This window comes from Oryctolagus cuniculus, chromosome 6 (assembly GCF_051225735.1).
Source record: "Oryctolagus cuniculus isolate XC-2025 breed Fujian yellow rabbit chromosome 6, ASM5122573v1, whole genome shotgun sequence".
Taxonomy (NCBI): domain Eukaryota; kingdom Metazoa; phylum Chordata; class Mammalia; order Lagomorpha; family Leporidae; genus Oryctolagus; species Oryctolagus cuniculus.
The window spans coordinates 29,512,057-29,538,975 of NC_142872.1; the positions used below are offsets into that span (position 1 = coordinate 29,512,057).

General features: G+C 49.6%; 2 protein-coding genes across 15 annotated transcripts; one reads left to right on the forward strand and one right to left on the reverse strand.

Annotated features, from left to right (window-relative positions):
- On the forward strand, positions 1-26,895 carry TMCO6 (transmembrane and coiled-coil domains 6). Of its 14 annotated transcripts, none has more exons than XM_089335966.1 (14): positions 1-124; positions 2,290-2,472; positions 7,795-7,941; positions 21,454-21,566; positions 22,525-22,640; positions 22,745-22,928; positions 23,139-23,243; positions 23,406-23,491; positions 23,701-23,817; positions 24,031-24,142; positions 24,227-24,413; positions 24,539-24,633; positions 26,050-26,217; positions 26,474-26,895. In XM_089335966.1, exons 6-14 carry the CDS (start codon positions 22,758-22,760, stop codon positions 26,585-26,587), a joined length of 1,155 nt encoding a protein of 384 aa, XP_089192092.1. In that variant the 5' UTR covers positions 1-124; positions 2,290-2,472; positions 7,795-7,941; positions 21,454-21,566; positions 22,525-22,640; positions 22,745-22,757; the 3' UTR covers positions 26,588-26,895. The 14 variants fall into 14 exon arrangements, 12 of the variants coding, with proteins under 12 accessions (XP_089192092.1, XP_089192091.1, XP_051700255.1 ...); XM_089335965.1 differs by having other exon boundaries at positions 7,795-7,931; XM_051844295.3 differs by having other exon boundaries at positions 2-124; positions 2,194-2,472.
- On the reverse strand, positions 16,421-17,762 carry CD14 (CD14 molecule). The gene is given in 2 exon segments (NM_001082195.2): positions 16,421-17,655; positions 17,744-17,762. Coding segments are annotated over 2 exon segments (1,119 nt in total). The 5' UTR covers positions 17,747-17,762; the 3' UTR covers positions 16,421-16,539.
- Positions 26,896-26,919: the final 24 nt, after the last annotated feature.

A 26,919-nucleotide genomic window follows, 5' to 3' on the forward strand; every position in this document is an offset into this window, starting at 1 on the left:
CCAGTTTGCTCACTTTGCTGCCACCTCCATTACCCTTCTTGGAAATGGTACAATGAAGGATGGTGTGGAAGAGGGACCACAACCAAGGGACCCTTTGAAGCATCCAGAGTGCTCCACCTGGCAAGTAAGATTAATAGCTCCGTCTGACCATCTGTGCACGGGTCTCAGCATGTGTTTCTCTTGCCTGCCTTGCTGGCTTTTTAGGGGCATTTGTCTTCAGGCTCAATATAGGACTCTGAGGCTCTGGGCCTATTTTCAGAGAACTCAGTTGGGCCCCATCAGAAGGAGTGTGTGGCTCCAGGCCTTCCCAGGAAAAGTGGCCTTCATATCAACGGTTATGAGGGAAACCAAGGGCTAGGATCCCTAAATCCTGCCTGCACCCTGTGCCTCTGTTCCCTTTCTCCTGGGATGTACTCCCTGAGAGAAGAAGGAATGTGTGTGTGTGGAGGGAAAGTAATAGTTTATTTTATGTGTCAATTTGGCTGAGTCACAGGAGGCCCAGATATTTAGTCAAGCATTATTCTAGGTATTTCTGTAAGGTTGTTTTGAATGACATTAATGTCGAAATTTTTTTAACGTTGACAGATGCATATTTTTATTTATTTATTTATTTGACAGGTAGAGTTAGAGAGAGAGAGAGAGACAGACAGACAGAAAGGTCTTCCATATGCTGGTCCACTACCCAAATGGCCACAATGGCTGGAGCTACACCGATCTGAAGCCAGGAGCCTGGTGCCTCTTCCCAGTCTCCCATGCGGGTGCAGGGGCCCAAGCACTTGGGCCATCCTCCACTGCCTTCCTGGGCCACAGCAGAGAGCTGGACTGGAAGAGGAGCAACTGGCACTAGAACCCTGCGCCCATATGGGATGCCTGCGCCGCAGGTGGAGGATTAACCTAGTGCGCCATGGCACTGGCCCCTAATGTCGAAATTGATGAATGTTGAGTAAGGTAGATTTCCCTCAGCAATGTGGGTAGGCTTTATCCAAGCATTTGAAGGCCCAGATGTAACAAAAAGACCCTGAGCCAAGATTCTGTCTAGCAGACAGCTTTTAGCTTTCGTCTGCAGCATCAGCTCTGACTGCCTCGGCTGGGGAACTATAGCTTGGACTCTCCTGGGTGTCGAGCTTTCTGGCTCACCCTGCAGATTTTGGATTTGTAAGCAGCCATAATTGCATGAGCCAATTCCTTATAGCAAATCTCTTTTTACACATGTGTATGTACATATCTTAGTAGCTTTGCTTCCCTGGAGAACCCTGCTTAATATAGGACCTTCTCACTTGGTTCCACCCAGCTGCACTTCTACCACCACACAGTCAGCTTGGCCTGTAGGGTGAGAGGGACACTGAGGTGAGGGTTGCACTCATGGCCTCTCCGCGCTCCATGGCTTCCATGCCTCTCGGATTACTCTCAATAATTCACTTCGGGACTCTGGAAGGGGAGGAGGCCTCTGAGCAGTTACATTAAGGGAAGTGACAGTTCCTTCTTTTCTGAGTCAAAACATCAATTCCTTCTTTTTTCTTTTTTGAAAACTTTGAAACATATTTCACGGTGGAGAGACTAGTGTAATAACCTGTGATACCCAGCTCCAGCAGTGAGCTCCTGTGGCCAGTCTCCTTTCCTCTCTTCCCTTCCACAATCCCAGGGGATTATTTTGGAGCAAATCTCAGACATTCTTCGATTTTATCTGTAATTATTTCAGTATATATTTTTTAAAAAAATATTTATTTGAAAGGGAGAGAGAGAGAAATCACCCGTCTGCTGGTTCATTTCCCAAATGCTCATAACAGTCGAGGCTAGGCTGTCTGTTCCTGTTAGGAACCATTTGTGGTCGCTCAGGGCTACCAGCATTGGTTCAGCTCTGTGTGAAGGCTTCCCTTTGGAGACTCTGCCCCAGAGCCTCCTGCAATGACTGTCTTACTGTCAGACAGAACAGTTATTATTAGCATTTGTGCCTCAAGAGTGCAAGAGAATGCTTGAATTACTGCAGGACCCTATGTCCACTCATTTCCTGGACTCAGATGGCCACCTAAAGGAAGCACAGTGGGAACTTCACTCACTGACTCTAACCATTTTCCAGTCCTAAAAGGCAGCTCTGTTGGGTATCAGCGTTTCCTATTTTCATGCATGCCTCAAATTCCTGTAGGGCACCCTTTGAATTGGCCAGTTTTCCTTGTCTTTCTGTCTGACCCTAAGGACCAGGATGCTGTCCAGCACTCATGAGGTGAGGAAACCCCAGGAGCAACCAGCATACACAGCAGCCTGCCGAGCTAATGTGTTTCACCCTCCTAGATCATCATGGTGGCTTTTCAAACAAGATGCCATATATTCACCCTGCAGCTGCCACTGTAACCCAACTAACTCCTTTATAGTCAACGCGATGGTTCAAAGGACACTGTCCAGACGCCTTGTGAATCTGGCAGCTCCTCAGGGGAAGCACAGGTTCGGGGGGACGTCTGTCTGCTTGGGAATGTGGTGAGTACGTTATCCCCTCCATCCCCTGGTAGTATGTTCCTGCACAAACCATTTGCATTTTGCTATGGAACGCTCCTGGAAGCTTTTCTTCCAGTTACGGAGTTTCTTCTATTATCACTCAAAATATTGTGGATGGTTCATGTTAAGATTATGTTTTATCTTTCAGTTACAGAGAATTTGTAATGACTGGCACTTTAGCTTGTTATACTTACTTAATCAAAAATTTTAATGATATATGTATTTATCTATTTGAAAGGCAGAGTGATGGGGACGGGAGAGATTTTTCCATTCTCTGGTTTACTCCCTAACTGCATCAGAAGTAGGCACAGGATCATGTCCCAACTGCCCCACTTCTGATGCAGTTCCCTGCTAATGGTCTAGGTGCTTGGGTGCCTGCCACCCATATGGTAGACCCAAATGAAGCTCCTAACTCCTGGCTTCAGCCTGGCCCAGTACTGGTCGCTGCAGCCATCTTAGGAGTAAACTGGTGAATGGAAGATATCTCTCTCCTTTCTCTCTCTCTCTCTGAAACTCTGACTTTCAAAATAAATCTTTTTTTTTTTTTTTTTTTAATATGGACACCAGGAGGAGACCTGGCTGCTGCAATTCTTTTTTTTTTTTTTTTTTTTTTCTTTTTTGACAGGCAGAGTGGACAGTGAGAGAGAGAGACAGAGAGAAAGGTCTTCCTTTGCCGCTGGTTCACCTTCCAATGGCCGGCGCGGCCGGCGCGCTGCGGCCAGCGCACCGCGCTGATCCAATGGCAGGAGCCAGGTACTTACCCTGGTCTCCCATGGGGTGCAGGGCCCAAGTACTTGGGCCATCCTCCACTGCACTCCCGGGCCACAGCAGAGAGCTGGCCTGGAAGAGGGGCAACCGGGACAGAATCCGGCGCCCCGACCAGGACTAGAACCCGGTGTGCTGGTGCCGCAAAGTGGAGGATTAGCCCAGTGAGCTGCGGCGCCAGCTAAAATAAATCTTTTCTTTAAAAAAAAAAAAAAAAAGAAAAAAGAAAAGGCAGTCCAAGCTCACACAATTTGAAAAAATACACACATACACACTCACACACATGTAAAAGTTGAGGGGCAGGAGTCTGGGGCAGCAGTTAAGACACTGCTTGAGATGTTCACATCCTGTGTGGGAGCGCCTGGTTCAAGGCCCAACTCCTCTGCCTCCAGTCCAGCTTCCTGCTAATGTGCACCCCAAGAGGCAGCAGATGACGACTCAAGTGATTGGGTCCCTGCTCTCCACGTAGGAGACCCAGAATAAGACCTGGGCTCCTGGATTCAGCCTGGCCCAGCCCTGTCTGGTACAGGCATTTGGGGGGTAAACCAGTAGATGGAAGATCTTTGTCTATCTCTGTGTCTCTCTTTGTCTGTGTGTCTCTTCGTCTGACTTTCAAACAAAATGGAAATAAGTAAATCAATGATTTTTAGAGGACAGCACTGTGATATGGTGGGTTAGGCTGCCATTTGGGAAGCTGTCATAGTCCCCTATCAGTTTCAACATAATGGCCCCCTTTGGAAACAGCCTGGGGCTAACGTGTCTCTCTGCAAGCCAGAGTCTATGGCCCAGCATTGCGACCTTCCCCAAAACCATCCTGTGGTAGGATCCCGAGACTTGAGACTACTGCTCAGAAAGGCCACCATGTCAGCCTGGCTCCCATTTTATTATCATTTTAGATTTTACAGATAACAATAGCAGAAGGATGATATTGTGAAAGTTGTCAGAATTCAAATGGAGTTGCTTATGTCAGTCCAAACAAAAATAATTATAAATAAAGCCTGGAGGCTGTGAAGAAAGGATTACATAATGTCCTGATGATGACTATCACAAAAGACTCTGCCAGGACTTCAACATTACAGCCATTACCACAGCTTTATACACAGACATCTGCCTGGCGGCTGTTGGCTCAACCTGAGGCTGACTCCACTCTGGTTATTAATCGTTGTAGCCAAAAATCACTGTTTCAAAATATCTGATGTAATCCTCCTCATTTTTGCCTTTAAAATCTTTCCTTTGGGGTGGGCATTGTGGCATAGCAGGTTAAGCTGCCAGTTGGGAGGCCCGTTTCCCATGTCAAAGTGCCTGGTTCCAGTCCTGGCTACTCCATGCTTCCAGTCCAGCTTCCTAGTAATGCATGCCTGGGAGGCAGCAGGTGATAGTGCAAGTACTGTGGGCTCTGCCAACCATGTGGGAGACTCGGATGGATTTCCTGGTTCCTGCTGTTAGCCTGGCCTTTTTGTTGTGGACAATTTGAAGTGAACACCAGCAGATGGAAGATCTTTCTCTCTCTCTCTCTCACTTTCTCTCTCTCTCTCTGATGCTTTTCCTTTCAAATAAGTAAATAAATTAAAAAAAAAAAAAAACTTCCCATTCCTTCAACTTTTTTTTTTTACTATGTTGATAGTTTATTCTGGGGCCAGCACTGTGGCATAGAGGGTAAAGCCGCCGTCTGCAGTGCCAGCATCCTATATGGGTGTTGGTTTGAGTCCCAGCTGCTCCTCTTCCAATCCAACTCTCTGCTATGGCCTGGAAAGGCAGTGGAAGATGACCCAAGTCCTTGAGCCCCTGCACACGTGTGGGACACCTGGAAGAAGCTCCTGGCTCCTGGCTCCTGGCTTCAGATCGGCTCAACTCCAACCACTGTGGCCAACTGGGAAGTGAACCGGCAGATGGAGATCCTCTCTCTCTGCCTCTCCTTCTCTCTCTTTGTAGCTCTGACTTTCAAATAAATAATCTTTTTAAAAAAGACATTTTATTGTGACATACTTATTCCCATTGCAATGCTCTGCTATTCCTGAAAATATTATTATCTTTAGAGAGTCTCTCTCTGATTGTTGATTGCTATTATTTAGGTTGTTAGTTTACAGTTCCTTATGCCTCCACTGCCAGGTATTTGATCAATCATTTCTGAATTCCACTGGTAACATTTATCTGCAGTAACCACTACAGATGGGAGCTGTTCTCCATGCCCTGAGTAACCCTGTGGCCACCTCCTCAGGAATCAACTTCCCCCTTCTCCACCCTTTCACGAACCACATTCAGTAGTTGCCCTTTGTCTGCAGTTTCAGTTACTCACAGTCAACCATGGCCCAAAAATATGAAATGGAAAATCCAAAAATAAACAATTCATAAATGGAAAAAACACATACTTTGTTTTGCCAGTCTTTTTGTTCTTCTTCTTTTTTTTTTTTATTTTATTTATTTGAAAGGCAGAGAGACAGAGAGAGTGAGAGTCAGAGAGAGAGAGAGAGAGAAATCTTCCATCTGCTGATTCACTCCCCCGCTGTGCAATAGTTGGGGCTGGGCCAGGCTGAAGCCAGCAGTTTGGAGCTTCCTTCATGTCTCCTATGTGAGTGACAGGAATCCAAGTACTTGGGCCATTACCTGCTGCCTCTCAGGTGAGTATGAGAAGGAAGTTGAATGGGAAGCAGAGGTGGGACTGGATTCCAGTGTCCCAAACAGCAGTGACAGAACGCACCACAGTGCTCACTCACTTTTGTAAGCTTTAAATTGTGCTCTGTTCGGGGTAGTGTGAAGAAATCTTGTGATATCCCACCACAGCCTGATGGTATATGAATCACTACTTTCTCATCCACACTGTGTGTCTATACGATCCACCCTTACTCTAGTAGTCATTAGGCTTATCAGATGGACTGTCAAGTGTATATTGGATGCGCTGCTATCTGGTTTTAGGTATCCACTGGGGACCTTGGACTGGATCTCCTGCAGATAAGTCAGGGAGACTACTGTAGCTCAGTGAGCCAGGGTTGTTGTAGCAAATTTCATTTCTCCTGTTACCTCTGCAGTGACTTCTGACACCAACTGTGCAGGGTTGGACTAAATCTCACAGATTATGGGCAGAGCCCTCCACAAGATTGCCCTCACTTTGGATACTAGCTGTGAGCATGGGGGTTTCCAGGGTAACCTCACTTGTGGTCAGCAGAAAGAAACTTGGAGGTTCTTAGTACCTCCTTCTGTCAATAATTCACTAGAATAACTGGTAGAATTAAAAACTGTGCTACACTTAGTGATTATAGTTTTATTATAGGGAGAGATATAAATCTGAAGAGCCAAAGAGACAGTCACAACCTCCCAGGAACAAAAGTTCTTTGTTACCCATTGATAGGTATACATTTTGCTTACCCACGCTTCAGCTGATGGACATTTGGGTTGTTTCCACTTTTAGCTGTTATGAATATTTTAGAATATTTTTTATTTATTCTCACTGTATTTTCTGAAAGGCAGGGTGACAAGCAGAGATAAAGAGACAGAGATCTGCTGTTCATCTGCTGTTTACTCCCCAAATGCCAGCAACAGCCAGGGCTGGGCCAGGCTGAAGCCAGGAGCCCAGAACTCAATCTTTTTTTTTTTTTTTTTTTTTTTTTTGGACAGGCAGAGTGGACAGTGAGAGAAAGAGACAGAGAGAAAGGTCTTCCTTTTGCCGTTGGTTCACCTTCCAATGGCCGGCGCGGCCGGTGCGCTGCGGCCAGCGCACCGCGCTGATCCAAAGGCAGGAACCAAGTGCTTCTCCTGGTCTCCCATGGGGTGCAGGGCCCAAGCATTTGGGCCATCCTCCACTGCACTCCCGGGCCACAGCAGAGAGCTGGCCTGGAAGAGGGGAAACCGGGACAGAATCTGGTGCCCCGACCGGGACTAGAACCCGGTGTGCCGGCGCCACAAGGCGGAGGATTAGCCTAGTGAGCCACAGCGCCGGCCAGAACTCAGTCTTAATCTCCCACATAAGTAGCATAGACCCATGTGGTTTGAGCCATCATTTGTGCCTTCCTGGGTGTGCATTAGCAGGAGGCTGGAAGTGGAAGTGGAATTCAAAGTGGCAGCTTGACTGCGGTACAGAAGGCCCACCCCACACTTCTGGTGTATATTGAATATTGCTGCTACAAGCTTTGTATACAAGCTTTTGTGTAGACATAGGTTCTTATTTCTCTTGGATATACTAGTGGAATTGCTGAGTTGTATGATAACTGTTTAATATGTTCTTATTTATTTTTATTTTTTTGAAAGTCATAATGACAGAGAGATAGAAATCTACTTGTTGTTTCACTCCCTAAATAGTCACAATGGGCAGGATTGGGCCAGGCTGAAGCCAGGAGCCTGGAATATCATCTGGGTCTCCTGAGTGAATGGCAGAGGTCCAAGTACTTGGGCCATCCTCACTGCTTTGCCAGGTGTATCAGTAAGGAGCCAAAATGGAAATAGAGCAGCCAGGGCTCCAACTCATACTCCAGTATGACATGCAAGTAGCTGCTTAACCCGCTGCACCACGACATTGGCCCCAATGTTCTCTCTTTTTTTTTAAAGGAAGCCAGGAGCCCAGAACTCAATCTAGATCTTCCATGTGGGTGGCAAGAACTCCACTACTTGAGGCTTCACCTGCTGCCTCCCAAAGTGTGTGTCAGCAGGATGCTGAAATCAGGAGAGCTGGGACTCAAATCCAGGTACTCTGAGGTGGGTGTGGTCGCCCAGCATGCCATCTTAACTGCTATGCCAAATGCCTGCCGCTGAATAAATTTTTATGAACTGAAGTAAGGATCCAAGATCACGCATCTGCATGTGAATATCCAGGTGTTCCCAAGCCGTTAGTTGAAAATATTAGTATTCTTATTGAAACATTCTTGTTAAAATCAGTTGTCTAGAAACACACAGCTTTATTTCTGAACTCTCACTTCTACTCCATTGGTCTCTGTTGTTGCAGTTGATTTCTTTTCTGAGATGATTCGTTCTGGGGGGGGGGGGGGGCAAGAGGCGTGGAGTCACCACACAAACACTCTGTGTTTATCCTTATGCTAGTACCACCCTGTTGTGATTACCATTGTTTCACAACACATTTTGAAATAAGGATGTGTGAATCTCCCAACTTTGTTCTTTCGCAAGAAGTTTTTTGTGTATTTTGTGTCTGCTGAAATTCCGTAGGAACTTTAAGATGAAGTTGTCAATTTATACAAAGAAGTCAACTTAGAGTCTTGTAAGAATTTCATTGTAGATGAATGAACAGAGAATTACCATCTTAACAATATTAAGATACATGAGCACAGAATATTATTCCATTTACTTTTCAGTTCCTTTCAACAATATTTTGTAATTTTAGGAATGTAAGTTTTTTTTTTAAAAAAAAAGATATATTCACTGATTTATTTGAAAAGCACATTGTCAGAGAGAGAGAGAGAGAGAGATAGAGAGACACCAAGAGAGATCTTCCATCCACTGGTTCACTCCCCAGGTGGCTGCAACAGCCAGGCTGGGCCAGGCTGAAGACAGGAACTGAGAACTCCAATGTGACATTCCCATGTGGAGTCTCCCAGAGTCTCCCACATGGGTGGCAGGGACCCAGAGAGTTGAACCATCATCTATTGCTTTTCCAGGCACATTATCAGGGAGCTGAGTTGCAAGCGGAGCAGTTGGGACTGAAACTGGCACTCCAGCATGGGATGCCAGTGACACAAGCAGTGGCTTAATCTGCTTCATCTGCTTCATTACAACGCTGGCCCCAAGAATGTTAGTTTTTTTCACCTTTTGTTGTCTTTAAAAGTATTTCATTCTGGGGCCAGCATTGTGGTATGTGAAGCTTAGGTGCTGCCCACAACACAGGCATCCCATATGAGTGCTAGTTGGAGTCTCAGCTGCTCTGCTTATGATTCAGTTTCCTGCTAATGTGCCTGGGAAGGCAGCAGAGGATAGCTCAAATGCTTGGGCCCCTGCTACCCATGTAGGAAACTCATACGGAGCTCTGGACTCTTGGTTTTGTTCTGGTCCAGCCCCAGCTTTTGAGCCCATTAGGGCAATGAATCAGCAGATGGAAGGTTGATTTCTTTCTGTCTGTCTCTGCCTTTCAAATACATAAATGAATATTTATTTTTAAAATATTTCATTCTTTTGCTCCTACTATAGATGATTTTTTAATCTTTACAATGTTTATTGCAAGTGTATTTCCTTCTTCTTTTTTTTTTTTTTGTTTAAATGTACCCCCCTGGTACTTTTTTTTATAAAGATTTATTTATGTTATTTGAAAGGCAGAGATACAGAGAAAGAAGAAGAGAGAGAGAGAGAAAGAGAGAGAGAGAAGGAAGAGAGATATCTTCCATCTGCTAGTTTACTCCCCAAATGGCTGCAATGACCAGGGCTGGACCAGGCCGAAGCCAGGAGCCAGGAACTTCTTCCAGGTCTCCCACATCGGCACAGGGGCCCAAGCACTTGGGCCATCTTCTGCTGCTTTCCCAGGTATATTAGCAGGAATCTGGATTGGAAGTGGAATACCCGGGACTCAACTCAGCACCTATATGGAATTATGGCACTGCAGGCAGAAGCTTAACCTTCAAGGCCACAGAGGTGGCCTTGCAAGTATATTTTCATACAATGGATTCTAGTATATTGATCCTATTTCTCACAATTTTGCCAGATGTGCTGACTAATTCTAATATATTTTAGTGATTCCGTAGGATTTGGTTTGCTGTATTTTGTTGAGGATTTTTGCATCCATATTTACAAGAGATACTGTTCTATAGTTTTCTTTCTTTGTAATGTCTTTTAAAAAAAAAGATTTACTTATTTATTGATTTGAAAGACAGAGTGACACAGAGAGAGTAGACAGAGATCTTCCCTTTGCTGGTTTACTCCCCAAATGGCTGCAACAACCACGGCTGGGCAAGCCAAAACCAAGAATTCCATTCAAGTCTCCCATGTGGGTGGCAAGAATCCGAGTACTTGGATCATCATCTGCTTCTTTCCCAGGTGCATGAGCAGGGAACTGGATCAGAAGTAGAAAAACAGGGATTCAAACCAGAACATTGATATGGAATGGCAGTGTCACAAAGTGATGGCTTAGCTCAGTGTGTTACAGTGCTGGCCCCTGTGATGTCTTTGTCAGGCACTCTTCTTTAACTTTACCACAATATTATATTTATCATATACAATATCTTACCTTTAAAAACTACCAGTTTAAAAATTATGCACAAGGATTCAAGTTCGTGTTCATACTTCTTCCATTGCTCATGATTTAAATGGCCCATAAAGATCTCTCTATGATGTGGACAATAAGGGAGTTCTCAGCATTAGAAAGAGTGGCATGAGGTTGTGTTTGGAAAGAGAAGATGGGATGGAAGAGAGTAAAAAAAATTTTTTTTGAGAGCCCAACTGTTGACTTGGTGTGGAAGGAAAGAATTAGCGTGTGTTTGGTTTCAGATGACAACACTACCACCACCAAAAGAAGGAAAAGAAAAAAAAAAAGAGGAGGCTGGCGCCGCGGCTCACTAGGCTAATCCTCCGCCTAGCGGCGCCGGCACACCGGGTTCTAGTCCCGGTCGGGGCGCCGGATTCTGTCCCGGTTGCCCCTCTTCCAGGCCAGCCCTCTGCTGTGGCCAGGGAGTGCAGTGGAGGATGGCCCAGGTGTTTGGGCCCTGCACCCCATGGGAGACCAGGAAAAGCACCTGGCTCCTGGCTCCTGCCATCAGATCAGTGCGGTGCGCCGGCCGCAGTGCGCCGGCCACGGCGGCCATTGGAGGGTGAACCAACAGCAAAGGAAGACCTTTCTCTCTGTTTCTCTCTCTCACTGTCCACTCTGCCTGTCAAAAAAAAAAAAAAAAAAAAAAAAAAAAAAAAGAGGAAGCTACAATGAAACTGATTTGGGCTCAGAAAAGGAAGTCCTATGACCACAGCATCCCACACTTTCAGCATAAAATCTATCACACTGCACCAGACATCTGACCACAAAGTGCCACGTGGAAATAGAGCCCTTGCTTCCTAGTCCATCTGCCTCTCCTTGCCTCACTTCCTTCCTTCTGTAGGGTACGTTACTCAGCCTTGCTTTATCAGCAAAATTTGCTCAATCTTTGGGCTGCACTTGGGGTGCTCTGAACCCCCATACTGACCTTGGATGAATAAATCCTATCTCTAGGTTGGGATCTCTATCCGTTGGTATATACATCTTTGTTCGAGCATCACACTATTTTGATTATGTAATTTTATAGTAAATTTTGAAATCTGGAAGTTTGAGTACACCAGCTTTGTTCTTTTTCAAGATTCCCTAAATAATCCTTGATTTTTGTATCTGTTTCCTCAAAAAACTGTAGTAAAATGTGCGGATTGGCACTTGTGCTTGGCCATGGTCTGAGTAGCACCCATTTCTGAGGCCCTATGTGACCTGGCTCTGCTACCCCGCTGGCCTTATCCCCTCTCCTTCCTCTCCCCCTGCCCCACCTTTGGTTGCTCTGTTACAGCCTCACCGTCCTCCTCAGTATTTACTGTCACATCCCAAAGATGTCAAGATTTTTGAATTTGCTGTTACTTCTGCCTGAAGTGCTATGCTCCATACACCCCTAACCTCTCTTTCCCAACTCCCACGTCTCTGTTTAAATATTCCTATCAGAGAGGCAGTCCATGATAATCCTATATAATGATATCTGCTCCCTTTCTCTGTTTCATTTGTCTTCACGGCACAATCAGGTGTGTCACCACCACCCTCAGCTCAGGCTGTGTGACTTAAACAATAGTTTATTTTCTCACAGTTCTGGAAGCTAGAAGTCTGAGACCAAGGTGCCAGTGTGGTTGGGTTCTGGTTTCTCTTCTGGACTGATACATGATCCCCTTCTCACTGAGTCCTCACGTGGCCTTGTGTGTGTGTGTGTGTGTGTGTGTGTGTGTGGAGAGGGGGAGGGAGAGAGCATGTGTGAGTTCTCTGATTTCCTATCAGGATACTAATTCTATTGGATCAGGGCCCTACCTCCCGCACCCCTTTTTTTTTCCTTTGAGAGACAATGAGCTCCCACTGACTGATTCACTCCTCAAATGCCCACAACAGTCAATGCTAGGATCAGAACCAGGAGCCTGGGGGCTGGTGTTGTGGCATAGCGGGTAAAGCCACTGCCTGGGACACCAACATCCAATATTTACATCAGTTGGAGTCCCAGCCGCTCTACTTCTGATCCAGCTCCCTGAACCCACAATGGGAAATCTGGGAGAGGCTCCTGACTGCTGGCTTTTGCCTGGCACAGCCCTAGCTGTTGCACCCATTTGGGGGAGTGAGCCAACAGATGGAAGATTTCTCTCTCTTTCTTCCTTTCTCTGTATAACTCTGACTTTCAAATAAATTAAAAAACCAGGAACACCATCCAGGTCTCCCATGTAGGTGGCAGAAACCCAATCATTTGAACCAACACCACAACCTCCCTGGGTCTGCATTGCCAGGAAGTTGGAGTCAAGAGCCAGAACTGGAAATTGAACCCAGGTACTCCAATGTGGGATTCATTTTATTTTATTTAAACAGGTCTCTGTTTTTTTTTTTTCGAGGATTTTATTTAATTTTTTAATTTTTTATTTATACTTTTATTGGTGGGGGAAATCTGACAGGCTGGAGGGAAAGGGCAAAGAAGAGAGACAGAGGGGATTGGGCTGGTGCTGTGGCATAGTAGCTAAAACCACTGCCTTCAGTGCCGGCATCCCATATGGGCACCAGTTTGAGTCCTGGCTGCTCTACTTCATAGCTTTCTGCTATGGCCTGAGAAAGCAGTAGAAGATGGCTCAAGTCCTTGGGCCCTTGCACCCGTGTGGGAAGACCTGGAGGAAGCTCCTGGCTCCTGGCTTGAGATCGGTACACCTTCAGCTGTTGCAGGCACTTGGGGAGTGAACCAGCAAATGGAAGATATCTCTCTCTCTCTCTCTCTTTCTCTGCCTCTCTTTCTCTCTGAGTGTAACTCTAACTTTCAAATAAATAAATAAATCTTTAAAAAGAGAGACAGACAGACAGAGGGGGATTGAGAGAGAGAGATCAACAGAGATATAGAGAGGGTGAAGAAAAAAGAGAGTTCAGGAGGGATAAGGAGAGGGGGAGAAACGGGGATGAGGAGAGAGACGGAGAGAACCAAAGAATTTTATTTATTTATTTGAGAGGTGGAGTTAACAGAGAGAGGGAGAGACAGAGAAAGAGAGAGGTCTTCCATCAGCTGCTTCAGTCCCCAAATGGCTGCAATTGCCAGAGATGAGCAGATCTGAAGCCAGGAGCCTGAAGCCTCTTCCAGTCTCCCACTCGGGTGCATGGGTCCAAGCGCTTAGGCCATCTTCTACTGCTTTCCCAGGCCATAGTAGAGAGCTGGATTGGAAGAGGAGCAACCAGGACTAGAACTGCCACTCATATGGGATGCTGGTGCTGCAGGCAGAGGCTTAGCCCACTGCGCCACAGTGCTGGCCCCCTGTGGGATGCATCTTAACTTCCAGGCCAAACACCCACCCCAGGGCCCTACTTTTATGACTTCTTTTAACATAAGTCACTTCCTCAGAGGCTCTGTCTCCAAATACCGCTGTGCTGTTGGTTGGGACCTCAACATATGAATTTTCGGGGGACACAAACATTCAGTCCATAACATACATCATCCAGTTAGAACCTGAACTCCATATGAACAGAATTCCTGCTTTATTCCTGCTACATTCCCAAGGTGTAGCACAGTGCCTGACACACAGTAAGCATTGAATGCATCAGTGTTTCTAGCTCCCAGCACTGTGATCTCCAGCAACACCTAACCAGGTCAGCTTCCCGGGTCTGGCCGTCTACTCTCAGGCTTCCAAGCCTTTGAATGTGCTGCATGTTTTTTCCTGGGATGTCTTTCCTAGGCAAACAGGTGCTATTCATGGCTCAAGACCCAGATTAAAAATTTCATCTTCTGGGGCCAGCGCTGTGGTGTCACAGGTAAAGCCACTGCCTGCAGTGCTGGCATCCCAAATGGGTACTGGTTGGAGTCCTGGCTGCTCCACTTCCGATCCAACTCTCTGTTATGGCCTGGGAAAGCAGTAGAAGATGTCCTAAGTCCTTGGGCCCCTGAATCCACGTGGAAGACCTGGAAGAAGCTGCAGGTTCCTGGCTTCGGATAAGCCCAACTCTGACCATTGCGGCCATCTGGGGAGTGAACCAGTGAATGGAAGATCTCTCTGCCTCTGCCTCTATGACTCTGCCTTTCAAATAAATAAATAAATGTTTTTTTTTTTTAAAGTTTCATCTTCTGCAAAAGTTTTTCATACGACTACCTCCCCTTATATAGAGTTAATTCCTTCGTTTCAGTGAATCACGACTATTTTTTGTGTGTCTTCGTATGTTACTGGATTGAGAGTTCCTGAGGACATATGTGTTTCTGTCTCCGTATACCAGGCTCTAACACAGGGTCCCTGGTGGAGCGGAAGTCCTGTAACTGATGAAGTGCGATCAGAACAATTAAAAGGCGAGGCGCCCCGAGCTGACTGATTTTCTGTTGCCAGAAATTTCTTAACAGGCTGGCTGAAGGTCTGCTGGGGACACTCCAGTGGGGTGTCCAGCTAATTCTGTGATCTTCCACTATTCTTTGAGTCTCATTCTGGTGGCCTCTGTAACTCTCCCATCAATGTTAATTTCCACCCCATCCACTCCCCATTCCCCATTCCTACCTGTTGGGCTATGGATGCAGGTCAGAGGCAAGCAGGAGCTCTGGGCTTCTATGCATTCTCTCACCCCTCTCTCCGGTCCCGAGTGAGGCAAGTGTGTAGCTTTCTGCTGTATTTGCCCCCTCATTGTAATGAAGAAGGAATTCAGAAGGAACAGCATTCTCAATGCTTGATATCCTGGGTCTCTGTGTTAATGTGGTGCAGGGGGCACATCCTGCTTAAGCTGAAGTTGTCTGAGATGTCCTATTTGCAAGTCAAAGTCAAGCCTGAAAGGGTTATCCACATATGTACTAAGTCAGGATCTGTCAGGTGGTGGGGCACAAATAGTTAACACCAAATCTGGTAAAATTCACTGTGTCAGCAATCACTTTTACAAGCTCCCCACCTGGGACATTCCAAACCACCTGAACAATGAATTATAAATGAATAGCTTTGGTCAGCAGTTACTGATAAGTTTTCCTGCATGTCCTGTTCTCCCTCACCCATCACAGTCTATGGTGACAGTAGCTTAAAAGTACCCTCCACATGTTTCCATGGGAGGGCTGATGTCTTACTTCAGACCCCCTGCCCGCTGTCCATGTGGGCTGAAATCCTATTCCAGACCTCACCTTGCTATTCTTTCTGCAATAAAAATGTTTTCTGCCTTGACCAGTAGTCTGTGAGCCTTCTTTGAACCCATATCCTAAACCTAACATTAAAGAGAATGGAAGCGTTCCAGGCTTCTGCATTAGCAGGAACCTGGCTAGGAAGCTGGGACTTAAACAGCACTCCTGACATGGGATGTGGACAAGTGCTAGGTTCCTGCCACCCATCTGAGAGACTTGTGTTGAGTTCTGGGCTCTTGACTTCCACCTGGGTTGGCCCCAGCTGTTGCCAGCAGTTGAGGGGTAAACAAGCAGATGCCTTTCAAATAAAATGAAAATAAACAAAAATGTTGAAAAGGAATGGAAGATCTGGGTTCAGAGATAGACTGCATCTCACATCTGCTTCCTGTACCAAATTTCCCATCATGTAGGAGCAATAACACCGTGAGTCTGCACCTGTGGGTGCAGAGGGGATTTGCACTTCTGGAGAGGACGCTTATGTAGAACAGGAGGCCCCCCTTTCCTGGGGTGGGGGTGTGGCGAGGAGAGGGAGAGGCAGAGGGGGCTAAGGGGTTAGAGAGGGGAAGAAAACAGTTGGTTATGGGTTTTATTGCCTTTGAAAGGGAACTGCTGGCTCCTGGACAGTACATAGAAGAAACTGTGTATCTTCCAAGATAGGTTTACCATTCAAACATCATTTTCTCAGGCGCCAGTAAACCTCTGGGAAAGCCCTGACCACACAGCTGGGTATTTCTCCCATGCAGCCCAGCCCTAGCCAGAGTACATGCCCCAATCCTCTGCACCTGCACTCCTTTTGGAAGGCTGGTCGGTTTTCTAGGGAGTTAGGATGAAGAAAGTGTAAGTATGATTAATTCCTCCGATTGGAACTATGTCCAGCACATAACAAACACCAGTAAAGTTCTGTTGAGTGAATGACACGGATCCATTTTTTAAGATTTTAATAAAGTGGGAAGCGGGGTGGGTTGGTCCAGAAGTCCTGAACGTGCTAACCAGGCTCCTCTGAAACCAGGGCAATCGGAACCCAGTCATTCTTTGCTAGTCCTTAGATAAAGCCCCGTGCTCCTTGGAGCAGCGCCAAGGTTCCAGACATCCCCATCGCCAGGGGCGAAGGCGGACATGCTGGGAACACGCCGGAGTTCGTCAGATCCTCTTGGAGTTTGGAGGCTCCAGGGACCAGGAACGGATTTCCGTCCAGTGATAGGTTAACCACCTTGGGGAGCTCGCCCGGCTGCGGGGCCCTATTCAGCTTGTTGCAGCTGAGATCCAGCACATTGAGCTTGGCAGGCAGTCCCTTAGGCACCTGCTGCAGTCCAGTAAATGATAGATTGAGGGAGTTTAGCGCGCTGGGCCAGATGCACCCTTGAGTGTCGGCGCGCAGCGAGTTGTGGCTGAGGTCTAGGTGATGGGGCTGCACACCAGCCTCAGCAAGCGCGGCGCACACGCCCTGGAGCGTCTTCATTCCCGCGTTCCGTAGCGCTAAGTCCTGGAGGGCCGGGAACTTGTGGGGACAGAGAGCAGCAACCAGCCCGCGCTCGCCCAGCCCAGGATTTTCAGATAGGTCTAGGGTGGTGAGGGCGGAGAAGGTGCGGACCTGTTCGCAGGAAAAGGCAAGCGTGTGTGCTTGGGCAATGTTCAGTACCTGGAGGCCGGGCTTGAGCCACTGCTGCAGTTCGGAGAGCCAGGCGCCCCCTTTCGGCCACGACACGTTGCGGAGGCTCAAGGTGGAAAGCGCAGGTCCGGTGGCTTCTAGGGGCGGCGGCGGCGGCGCGGTGCCAGTTACCTCTATGTCCTCGAGTGCCAGCTCCTTGAGGCGGGAGTACCCGAGCACGCGTAGGACGCCCAGCAGCAGCGGAGCAGGAACCTGGACGGCTCCCACGGTGAGCCGCCGCACGCGCAGAGCCTTGACTACGTCAGCATAGCGCCGCTGGTCGGTGTAGAGGTCGGCTTGCCGCAGGAACTGCTCCAGGCTGTGCCCACCGCCCCACATCTCCACCTGGACGGCAGGCATGCATTGTAAGGCGCTGGACCAGTCGGGCTGCGGATCCGAGAAGTTGCAGACACAGCGGATGTCGTCGTCGTCTAGCTCGCAGGGCTCTGGCGTGTCCGTAGAGGCGCGCAGCAGAGGCAGGAGCAGCAGCAACAAGCAGGGCACGGGCTCCTGGGAGAGACAGCAGAGGTCAGGGAGGCCCCAGCCGGTCCCTGGGGTCTCCAGGGGATCTTGCTGGGTCCCGAGACTGCCCACTCACCATAATTGATGGATCCTCAGGACCTCTGCAGCCCAAGTCTCTGGGAAGGGCTTTGGCGTGCTCGGTTACAGTTGCGCTCTCCGGCTTCCAGGCCCCACACACCGATCTGTCCCAACTGTTGGCAGCCTCTGAGAGTTTACGTAATCCGGAGATGTCACCCTGTTCCCTCTTCTGTGAACCCTGGTTGCTTCCCTGCCCCACCCCCCACTTCCCTTCTGGGAAATATTGCCATGAAGGATGTTGATGTTGCAGGGAGAGGAGGTGGGGGCTCCATCAGTGCCCTGATGACGCAGGTGCACCACCTCGCCTGGTGCGTGTGGGCAGAGGGCGTTCCCCAGTGTGGTAGGCCGGGACTCTGCCCCCCTCCTGCCTGTGTCCCGGCGACTCAGCCCGATTCATTCATTTCCTTCAACTTTTTCCTGTCTTGGTGACTATTAACCTTCCGCCACCCAAATGTAAGCTGCTGAATCTGCTCAGCTGGTAACTGGATGTTTTGTGAAACACTCTGTGAACTTCATCTATGGACTCCGAGGGGTAGAATTGGTTCAAGAGAAGGCAGTGAGTCTGAAAACAACTCCCCTTCCTGTTTTTGCTTATGCGTTCCTTGGTTCAGTAAGTAACTTTCTGAAAAGTAGAGGTGTGTAACAGGCACATTGGCCAAATCACTGGATCACTTCAAGTATCCAAAAAAATCACTGGATCACTTCAAGTATCCGTTTCCTGTCCTGAAATTATGAAGCAAGGTTCTCTTTTCCTGATTGAGAAACATGAAATGCTTTGATGACTTTGGAACTGGGCCAGCTGCTTTATTTTTTCCTGCAGGCTTGAATCCAACCTGGGGCCAAAAACATTCCTGGGCATTGATAAAAGCTGTTTAGCTTGTTCCTCAACTAACTAACTAACTAACTAACCCCTGCTCCGAGCCAAATTCCTTAAACCCTCATAGAAACTCCACGTTCTGACCCTCCTTGTTGCAGATGTACATAGGTAGTATGTCTTCCTAACTTTCTCTCCAAGTTTGTTTTGAGGATACTGAAGCACATTTTAAAGATTTGTTTATTTGAGGCCGGCACCGCGGCTCACTAGGCTAATCCTCCGCCTTGCGGCGCCGGCACACCGGGTTCTAGTCCTGGTCGGGGTGCCGGATTGTGTCCCGGTTGCCCCTCTTCCAGGCCAGCTCTCTGCTGTGGCCAGGGAGTGCAGTGGAGGATGGCCCAAGTGCTTGGGCCCTGCATCCCATGGGAGACCAGGGTAAGTACCTGGCTCCTGCCATCGGATCAGCGCGGTGCGCCGGCCGCAGCACGCCAGCTGCGGCGGCCATTGGAGGGTGAACCAACGGCAAAAGGAAGACCTTTCTCTCTGTTTCTCTCTCTCTCTCACTGTCCACTCTGCCTGTCCAAAAAAAATTTTTTTTGTTTATTTGAAAGGCAGCATGACAGAGAGAGAGAGAGAGAGAGAGAGAGATCTTCCTTCTGTTTGTTCACTCTCGAAATGACTATTATAGCCAGATCTGGGCCAGGCTAAAGCAAGGAGTCAGGAATTTCACCCTGATCTCTCACACAGGCAGCTGGGGCCCAAGCTCATCCACTTCTTTCCCAGTGCATTAGCAGGGAGTGGTATCGGAGGCAGAGTAGCCATAATTCAAACTGGCACTCCAATATGGGATGCCAGCATTGCAAGTGGTGGCTTAACCCTCTGCGCCACAACAGTGGCTCCTGAAGCTCACTCTTCAAGTTTACCTAACAAATGCTTTGGACTCGTCACCCTGCTGCTTAGTGCTTGTTTCTTTAGAATCCCAACCAGCCCCATCTTAGAATGGTTTGGGACACCTTTGTCGTAGAGGCACTTCTTACCTCTGCTTTTGGGGTAAATGGTTGGTGGGTTTGACAAGGATCAAACAACTTCCAACATACATCTTGCTTTCTCCTGCATCTGCCCAGTACATTTCCTGTGTCCTAGATAGGAAGGGTTGGACCCACACTGAATGAGGATGAATTAGTACATCTCTCATTTCACCAAGAAAAAGCAGCTGTGTGGGAGAGGGGTGTTGGTGCTTCCCATTAACAAGTCTTCACAAGTCTATACCCCTAGACTTCTGGGGAAAGAGCTACACGGAACTCTTAAATTCCATTTCCCCTTTAATGGAGGAGGAGCTGCACATCTGGTTCTAAGCCAAACAAGCAGGCCTCAGAACACACTGCCCCCTGGGTGTCCTGTTGGGCATGTCCTGGTATCCTGAGCTATGCCCTGAGGCCAGCCCAGGTTACTGTGGCACCCTGGAGGACCAAGATATGACCATGGCCCGGAAGTCAACAGGCAGATGTGGAATTCCAGCTCTGCCTCTGACATTGCGAGGCTTGGGCAAGTTTCTGGGCTTCCTCCGTGTAAAATGGAGATATTAGTAGCACTTGTCTGTGAGTAAAGCTGCATCTGTTAAGGGGAGCCTTGAGTGTTCTTCTCAGAGCCTCCACATTCAGTGGACTGAGGTCACCGCGGCTCCTCGCCAAAGCGTATCACTCTGGGGGAGGCACTCTGGGCTGGCAGGTCCAAGCCGCTAGGGGAGATGCTGCTTCTGCAAAGATCCCGGATTCACACCTCAATTCAACAAATATATATGAAGGGTCAGGGTTGGGGTGAAGCCCTGGGAAGCAAACGTGACTAAGCCGCAGCTCCTGACGTGCTCCAGGCCGTGGAGGCAAACATGGATCCAGAAATGCAGTCCGCAGACAATAGGACTTTTGCAGAGAGAAACTCACACGGCTTCTGGACAGAGGCAGCCAGCACTGCAGAAGACAGTACATGCCTGGGACTGGCTTTCGCAGGGTTGACAGTATTGCCAGGCAGAAAGAACCTAGCCTTCTCGGTGACAGGCCGCTTGCGGAGCTTTCCCTTTCCCAGAACTTTGTAGGGGAGCGACCGCACCACATCAGCGGCTGATGCAACTCCAGCCTCGGTACCGTGTCTGCTCGCTGACCCTCGTCCACAACTTAGCAAGCTGCACATAAATAATGATGCTTTTCTCATTTTTCTCACTCGCAAAATGGGGGTAGACATTCAAGGACGCAGCGCGCGTCAGCTGCTAACGCCGGGCGCCGGCGGGGAGCCGCGTTATTCGCGAAATGGCATCGCGGCTCGTCCCGAAGCGCGTGTTGGGGGTGGGGAGGTTGTGTTTGCTGAGTGGACGGCGACAATGCCTGCCTGCGGCGGCCGGGTTCGCGGATGAGTTACTTTCATTCCCAGAACCGGTAAGGAGAGAAATCCGAAGCGTAGGGCTGGAAATTGAGACTCCTGCTCCCATGCGGGCTCCCGCAGGATCTCTCAGACTCCGGCCCTAGCCCCGCCCCCAACGTAGCCCCGCCCCCGTCGCGATCCGCCCCGCCCCCTCGTGCTCGCCCCGCCTCTCCGCTCGACTCTGCGGCTGCGCAGTTGCTGCTATTTCCTAAGCCGCCAGGCGGAGTCCCAGCCTTGGCGTTCCCTGCAAATATCTCGCAGCTTCGCCATGTGGAGGCGGCGGCAGGGCCGTCTCAGGCCGGTGGTCTGCGGGGTGGAGGAATTACGTTGCCGCCGGCGGGAGCGGGAGGCAGGTGCGGGCGGGCGAAGGAGCACAGGGGATGTGGCGGTCGGATAGGGTGAGGGGACTCCCGGCTCAGAGCAGCGGGCTCTGGGGCCTGGGCGTCCCTCCCACGCGCAGCCCGTTCTTTTGCCGCCAGAGCTGCGGAAGGCGCGGAGGGAGCAGCAGCTGATCAGCAAGAGGCTGCTGAGAGACGACGTCCCAGAGGAAGCCGGAGAGGGCTGTGCGGCCGCCGTCCTCGGGGAAGCCGAGGTGAGGCTGCGGGGCGGGCGCGCGGTGCAGTCCACGCCCCCTGACGCCAGACTCCTGCCGGTGCCTGAGGTCTGCCCCAGTCCAGAACGCGAGCCGCCTGACGCCTGCATCCGTCCAGTGGGTTAGGACCGAGCCTGTGACTTATCCTACCGCCTTGTCCCTCAGGCTCAGATCAATTCAGGTCCTAGCCATTAGAAGTCTGAAGTCTGGAGGTGGCCTCGCGGTCACAGCTGCCACCGCTCTTTGTGGATACCACAGCAGCCTCCTAAAAGGTCACCTCACATGGATGGCTGCCGCCCCCCATACGTCTTTTAAAAACAAATAGAGACCAAATTCCTGGGTGTGCCCCGCAAAGCCCAGCTTGTTCTAACCTCTGCCACACTCATCCCAGCCCCTTTCAGTAAACCGACCGCTTTCCTGCCTCAGGGCCTTTGCACTTGCCACATCTAAACTCCTTATTTGTCATCGTTGAAAACCCAGGTACCTGCACAGTATCTGGAATACGGCAGATAGTTAGTGCTTACTGACTGAGTAAACGAAAGGGTCTGTTCATTCAGTGAGCACTGGGCATGCCTTGTGTGTGTTGCCTGCATTTGCATGTGTAGTTTACAAACCAGCAGCACCACACGTTGGGATCGGCTGAGGCGTAGGTTTTGCCAGGTTGAGAGGTACAAATGTTTTCTTTGAAGTAACCCACTAAGAATGCAGGGTAGGTGTTGTTATTCCTGCTTTTCAGGTGAGAAAACTGAGGTGCAGGTCCCTGGTGGAGTAAATGGCAGGGCTGGTGTTGGATCCCAGTTCTGATCCTCTCCCTGACTGCTCGCTCCGTGAATTGGCACCTAGCAGCTGTGTTAGTGTCAAGGACAGCTTCCGGGATGGTGTGACACTGGAGGACGTGCAGGTGAAGCGGGCAGAGAGCGACCCAGGACTTGAATTCTCTCCCTGCCCTGCTCTCCAGGTGCAGCAGTTCCTGTGGCTAGCCCAGCGGGGGACAGAGGAGAAGGAGAGAGAGAAGGCTCTGGTCAGCCTCCGTCGAGGCTTGCAGCACCTTGAGACACAGCAAATCTTTATTCGGTCCGTGTGGGTGGTGTGAGTGGATGGCTGGGGCTCTGAGGGGACAGGAAAGGTGGCAGGGATGGACCCCAGGCTGAGCAGGGCTCTGGTGCTCACCCACACAGGCTGGAGGGCAGCATGCGGACCCTAGTCGGGCTGCTGACCGGCAGCCGGGCCCTGTTGCAGCTTGAGGCGGCTCGGTGCCTGCATGAGCTCTCTCACTCGGAGCAGTCCGCGGTGGCCGAGGCCTGCCTGCCGGCCACTTCCTACCTCCTCACCTACCTCTCCGGTCACAGCTCAGACTTCATAGTAAGCCCTGTCCCCTCCTACTTTGTTCTTGGCTTAGATTTAAACATTTTAGGCTTTTGGATCCAGTTTGAGTTGGCATGTGGCGGGGGCTGGGGTGCAGAAGAAAACCTGTTCCTCCCGATTCCCATAGCTGGGCATCCAGCTACTGTCTCCTCACCTTCTCGTAAGCCTCAAAGAGAGGGCTGCTGCACCCTCTGTCCCTCCTCTCAGGAGCTGTGTCTGTATACGCTGGGTAACCTGATCGTGGAAAGTGAGGCTGTGAGAAGGCAACTCCTGCCACAGGGCATCGTTCCGGCCTTGGCCACCTGCATCCAGGTGAGTGCCTTTCTCCCTTGACGACTTTTACTCCTCTCCTCTCCACTTCCCGCTTGCTGTGGTTAGGTAGTTGCAGCCTCTGCCTTTGCCCTGGGGCTGAGAGTTTCGGGAGACCTTATGATCCAGCTTCCAGAGTCAGATCCCTACTCTGTCTGCTTCCAGTCCCCACATGTGGCTGTGCTGGAAGCCCTTGGATACGCCTTGTCGCAGCTTCTGCAGGCTAAGGAAGCTCCAGAGAGGATCATTCCGTAAGTAAAGTTATGTCTCCAGATGTGTAGCCCAGAGTGGCCCACCCAGTAGCCCCTGGATGTCTGATGAAGTCTGACTCCCAGAGTTGCTGCCTGTTTCAGGTCCTTGTGTCTGGCTAGCAAGGGCTTTGGGTATGGGAACTTTCCCACTTGCTGTTAGGGTTTGGCATCTTTGTGGGTCCTGCTCATAGCTCTGCTTCTGCTGGCAGCTCTATCCTGGGTTCCACTCTCCCCCAGCACATGCTGCAGTTGTTGCAACCTGGTCCAAAGCTGAACCTTGGGGTCGCTGTGGAGTTTTCCTGGTGCCTTCACTACCTCATATGCAGGTAACACAGGGCAACTGGGAGAATGCTCGAGACCTTTCCCAGGGCTCCCTTCTGTGACACCTTGGTCTTTGAACTTCAGTTTCAGATATTGCTGTAGTCTGTTTTCATATCCATGTGCTGCTCTCTTTTGCCCACAAGATCCACAGCCATAGGCTGTTCCCCAGATTAAAGGTGGGACTGATTGGATGGTGACTGCTTCTTCCCGTTGCCTAGCCAGGTCAACAACGCCCTGCTTATCGCTCATGGGGCTCTCTCTACTCTGGGGCTGCTGCTGCTGGAGTTGGCTGGGGCTGTCCAGAGACCTGAGAATGCGGGACTGGAGCTGGTAGGTGAAAAGGGCAGGTCGGAGTCTGGGAAGATGTTGCTTTGTACTTCGCCCTTCCTCCCTCAACACTTACTGTCTTTGCAGCTGGCGTGTCCTGTGCTGCGGTGTCTAAGCAACCTGCTGACGGAGGCGGCAGCGGAGGCTGTGGCCGAGCACATGCAGCTCAGAGATGAGCGTGTTGTGGTGGCCTTGTTTGTCCTTCTGCAGTTCTTCTTCCAGAAACAGCCCGGCCTGCTTCCCGAGGGCCTCTGGCTCCTCAACAACCTCACTGGTACACACTGAACCTGCCCAGGCCTGGGCCTTGCTCACGACCTATGCTGAGGTGGGGCCGATTAGGGGAGGCAGTGGTTCAGGTCCCAGTTTCAGGGGCTTCACACCGACATTTTTCCCTTCCAGCCCACAGTCCTAGTTTCTGTACCTCCTTGCTCTCCCTGGATCTGATTGAGCCGCTCTTGCAGCTGTTGCCAGTATCTAATGTGGTGAGCGTACTGGTATGTATGGAGTCCAAGACGGAGAGCAGTCCTGAGCCCCCATATATACCCTTAGCTGAGCTGGCAGGTAGTATGGTGTGGCTTTAAGTTCAAACTGGTGTGAGCAAGTCTCTAAGCTGTGCATAACTAGTTACTATCCTTGGGCAGGTCAACTAGCCACCAGACGCTACAGCTACCTCATTTATAACAGAGTAATCCTATCTCAGAAGGCAGATATGGGGGTAACAGAACATGCACACATAACAGCTTAGCATGGAGCCTGGGCATATATATGGTCAGCACTGAATACAAAGGTACTCTGGTGAGTTTGTGGAAAGCGGCATTATAAGATAAGGCTGGGGTGGGCGTTTGGGCTAATGGTTAACGTGCCAGTGAGATGTGCATGTCCCATAGTGGAGTGCCTGGATTAAGTCCCAGCTCAGTTCCCAGTTTCACCTTCCTGCTAATGCATACCCTGGGAGGCACCAGGTGATGGTTCAAGTAGCTGGATTCCTGACACCTACATGGAAGAAGTGGTTTGGGTTCCCAGTTCCTGGCTTCAGCCTGGCCCAGCAACTGCTATGTAGTTATCTGGAGAGTAAGCTAGCAGTTGGGAGCTCTTTCTGCCTTTCAAATAAAGATTAAGAAAAAAAAATTGATAAGGGGCCAGCATTGTGATGTAGTGGAAAGTCACTACCTGTGACACTAGCATTCCGTAGGGTGGCACTCATGTTCTGGCTGCTTTAGTTATCATGCAGCTCCTTGATAACAGCCTGCGAAAAGCAGTTGAAGATGGCCCTAGTACTAGGGCCCTTGCCACCCACTCCTCAAAAGCTCCTGGCTCAGTCTTGGGTGTTGTGATCTATTGTGGAGTGAACCAGTGGATGGAAGACCTCTCTCTCTGACTTTAAAATAATAAATCTTTTATTTTGGGGCAAGTACTTGAAATCCATGTAGATTTTCCATGAAGTTTTTGAAAATTATTTATGTGCGTAGATTCAAAGTGTTTTTGCACTAAAATTAATTTTTTTAAAGATTTGTTTATTAGAAAGGCAGAGTTACAGATCTGTCTGCTGGTTTACTCGCCAAGTAGCTGCAATGGCCAGGGCTGGACCAGGCTGACGTCAGGAGTCAGGAGCTTCATCTGGATCTCCCATGTGGGTGCAGGGGCCCAAGAACTTGGGCCATCTTCTGCTGCTATCCCAGGCATATTAGCAGGAAGCTGGACTGGAAGTGGAACAGCTGGAACTCGAACTGTCACCCTCATAGGAGGCAGCCATCACAAGTAGTGGTGTAACCCACTGTGCTACATCACCAGCGCGCCACATTAACTTAGTTCCATTTCCCACAAACCTTCTGAAGCACCCTGGTATGTTTTAGCTGGCACTGACACTGCTGGCTTTCATCTTTGTGGGGACTGTTCATGTCTACCTGCAGGTGCTCACAGTCCTATGCAATGTTGCAGAGAAGGGTCCTGCTTACTGCCAGCGACTGTGGCCAGGGCCCCTGCTCCACTCTCTGGTGAACATACTGGCCTTCTCTGACACTGAAGTAGTAGGTCAGAGTTTGGAATTGCTGCACCTGCTGTTCCTGTATCAGCCAAAGGTAGTAGGCTCCTGGCCATGGTCCTCAGTTGCCCCGCCCTGAAGCTTCAGGGCTTACCATGGTCCCTTTCCTTTCCTGTCCTAACTGTAGTTGTTTCTCTGGGCTTGGCTAGTCTGTGTGGCCTCCACGGCAGAACCTTTAAACCACCTTTGGGATGTACCCTCCTCCAGGAAGTGGGCTAATCCACGAAGCTGTGGGAATCCAGTATCAGGGCACAGAAACCCAAGCACTGGATCCTTTTTTTCCCTGCCCACAGGCCACGGAAGCCTTTCTGCAGCAGTCAGGACTGCAGGCCCTGGAAAGGCATCGGGAGGAGGCCCAGCTTTGCGCTCGTGTCCACGCTCTCCAGCAGACGGCTCTTCACGGGTGACCTGGCTTCTCAGAGCCACCCTCGCCTCCCCAGCCCCACCAGCTTCTGTGCCCTTATTCTCTAAGAGAATTGGAGCCTTTGGGTGTTTCAGTTGATAACAAGGTTTTATGCTCTCTGTTCCCACACTGAACCTAAGCACAGACGACTGCATTTAGCTCCTCTTTGACCCAGCAGTGTGTATTCAGGAGGACCAGAGGGAGCTCAGTGTGGCTTATTTATTTTGGGGCCCTGGATTTCCCCCACCTTTATTTGCCTCAGCAGCTGATGGCTTTTGGTGAGAAACAATAAAGTTTTATTTTTATATTAAACTGTTTTGCCTTGGTTGCACAAAA

What these genes read in the sequence shown, in the direction of transcription:
- TMCO6 (XM_002710120.6), top strand. Translation starts at nt 21,243, where the DNA reads ATGTGGAGGCGGCGGCAGGGCCGTCTCAGGCCGGTGGTCTGCGGGGTG. An exon ending in CTTCACTACCTCATATGCAG is followed by an intron (nt 23,818 to 24,030) that starts GTAACACAGGGC and finishes CCCGTTGCCTAG; the next exon opens with CCAGGTCAACAACGCCCTGC. An exon ending in CTAATGTGGTGAGCGTACTG is followed by an intron (nt 24,634 to 26,049) that starts GTATGTATGGAG and finishes GTCTACCTGCAG; the next exon opens with GTGCTCACAGTCCTATGCAA.